This window comes from Cariama cristata, unplaced genomic scaffold (assembly GCF_000690535.1).
Source record: "Cariama cristata isolate BGI_N322 unplaced genomic scaffold, ASM69053v1 scaffold9032, whole genome shotgun sequence".
NCBI classification, from domain to species: domain Eukaryota; kingdom Metazoa; phylum Chordata; class Aves; order Cariamiformes; family Cariamidae; genus Cariama; species Cariama cristata.
This window is the reverse complement of record NW_009605470.1, coordinates 26,517-27,404: the sequence shown is the minus strand read 5'-3', so window position 1 is coordinate 27,404 and position 888 is coordinate 26,517. Positions and strand designations below refer to the sequence as shown.

Sequence of the window (888 nt, the reverse complement as noted above, 5' to 3'; positions counted from 1 at the left end):
TGGCAAAGAATGCGAGGAGGGGAGGCTGATGCCTGATTGGGATGCTTTGTATTTGGCAAAGTGGCTTCTGATTGGCCTGGGAGAGCGCCGAACTCGCCGGAGTCGATATTCATTCAGCTTGCTCAAGTGCTTGCTAAACTGCATCCAAACACTGGCGGGCCCTGGTTGCCTCCGCCGAGGTTGGTGGTGTGTAACCTGCCTAACGAGATTAGCGGGGACGGGGCTCTTCTCTTGACGCCGCAGCCGCCAGCACCGGCAAGAAAAGCCGCCGCGTGCCGGGTGAGTGTCCGTGCTTGCTTACAGAGAGACGGGAGCGGCCGCCCCGGCTTCTTTCCACCTAAGCACTGTCTAACAAGATTAGGCGCCGGGCTGGCTGGCATTCGTGAGCCAGTCCCCATGCCGGTGTGTGCTGGGGCAGCAATGCGGGGCGGTGGGCTGTGGGCGCGCGGCGGCTCTGCCGGGAGTTTACCAGCACGGAGTCGAGCTGACGGACAACTTGTTTGCATGGCTGGGAAGTTTGACATGTGCCCCCACTCTCCTTCCATTTGCTTGGTGCTACTTGAACTGAGGCTTCCCGCTCTTAAGTCTGCGCATCGTGTTTTGCAGGTTTGCCGAGGTTTGTCCAAAGGTGGATTGTAAACTTTTCATGGGAAACTCTGCACAGCGCATCCAGTGAGATGGCATCGGACAGCGAGGTAAAAACTCTACTGAACTTTGTCAACCTGGCCTCCAGCGACATCAAAGCCGCTCTGGATAAATCAGCTCCTTGTCGCCGGTCGGTTGACCACAGAAAATACTTGCAGAAGCAGCTCAAGCGGTTTTCTCAGAAGTACTCACGGATCCCACGGTGCCACCCCAGCAAAACCCCTGAGTGTGGCTGGGGCCGGG

At 57.8% G+C, this 888-nt stretch overlaps 1 protein-coding gene across 1 annotated transcript in view; it reads left to right on the top strand.

Annotated features, from left to right (window-relative positions):
- Nucleotides 1-641: 641 nt before the first annotated feature.
- FAM181A (family with sequence similarity 181, member A) overlaps nucleotides 642-888 on the top strand; it is an 896-nt gene continuing 649 nt past the window's right edge. Inside the window, 2 exon segments of the mRNA XM_009695963.1 lie at nucleotides 642-876; nucleotides 879-888. The exon segment at nucleotides 879-888 is cut by the window's right edge and continues 649 nt beyond it. Coding sequence (XP_009694265.1) covers nucleotides 678-876; nucleotides 879-888 — 209 coding nt within the window. The 5' untranslated portion in view covers nucleotides 642-677.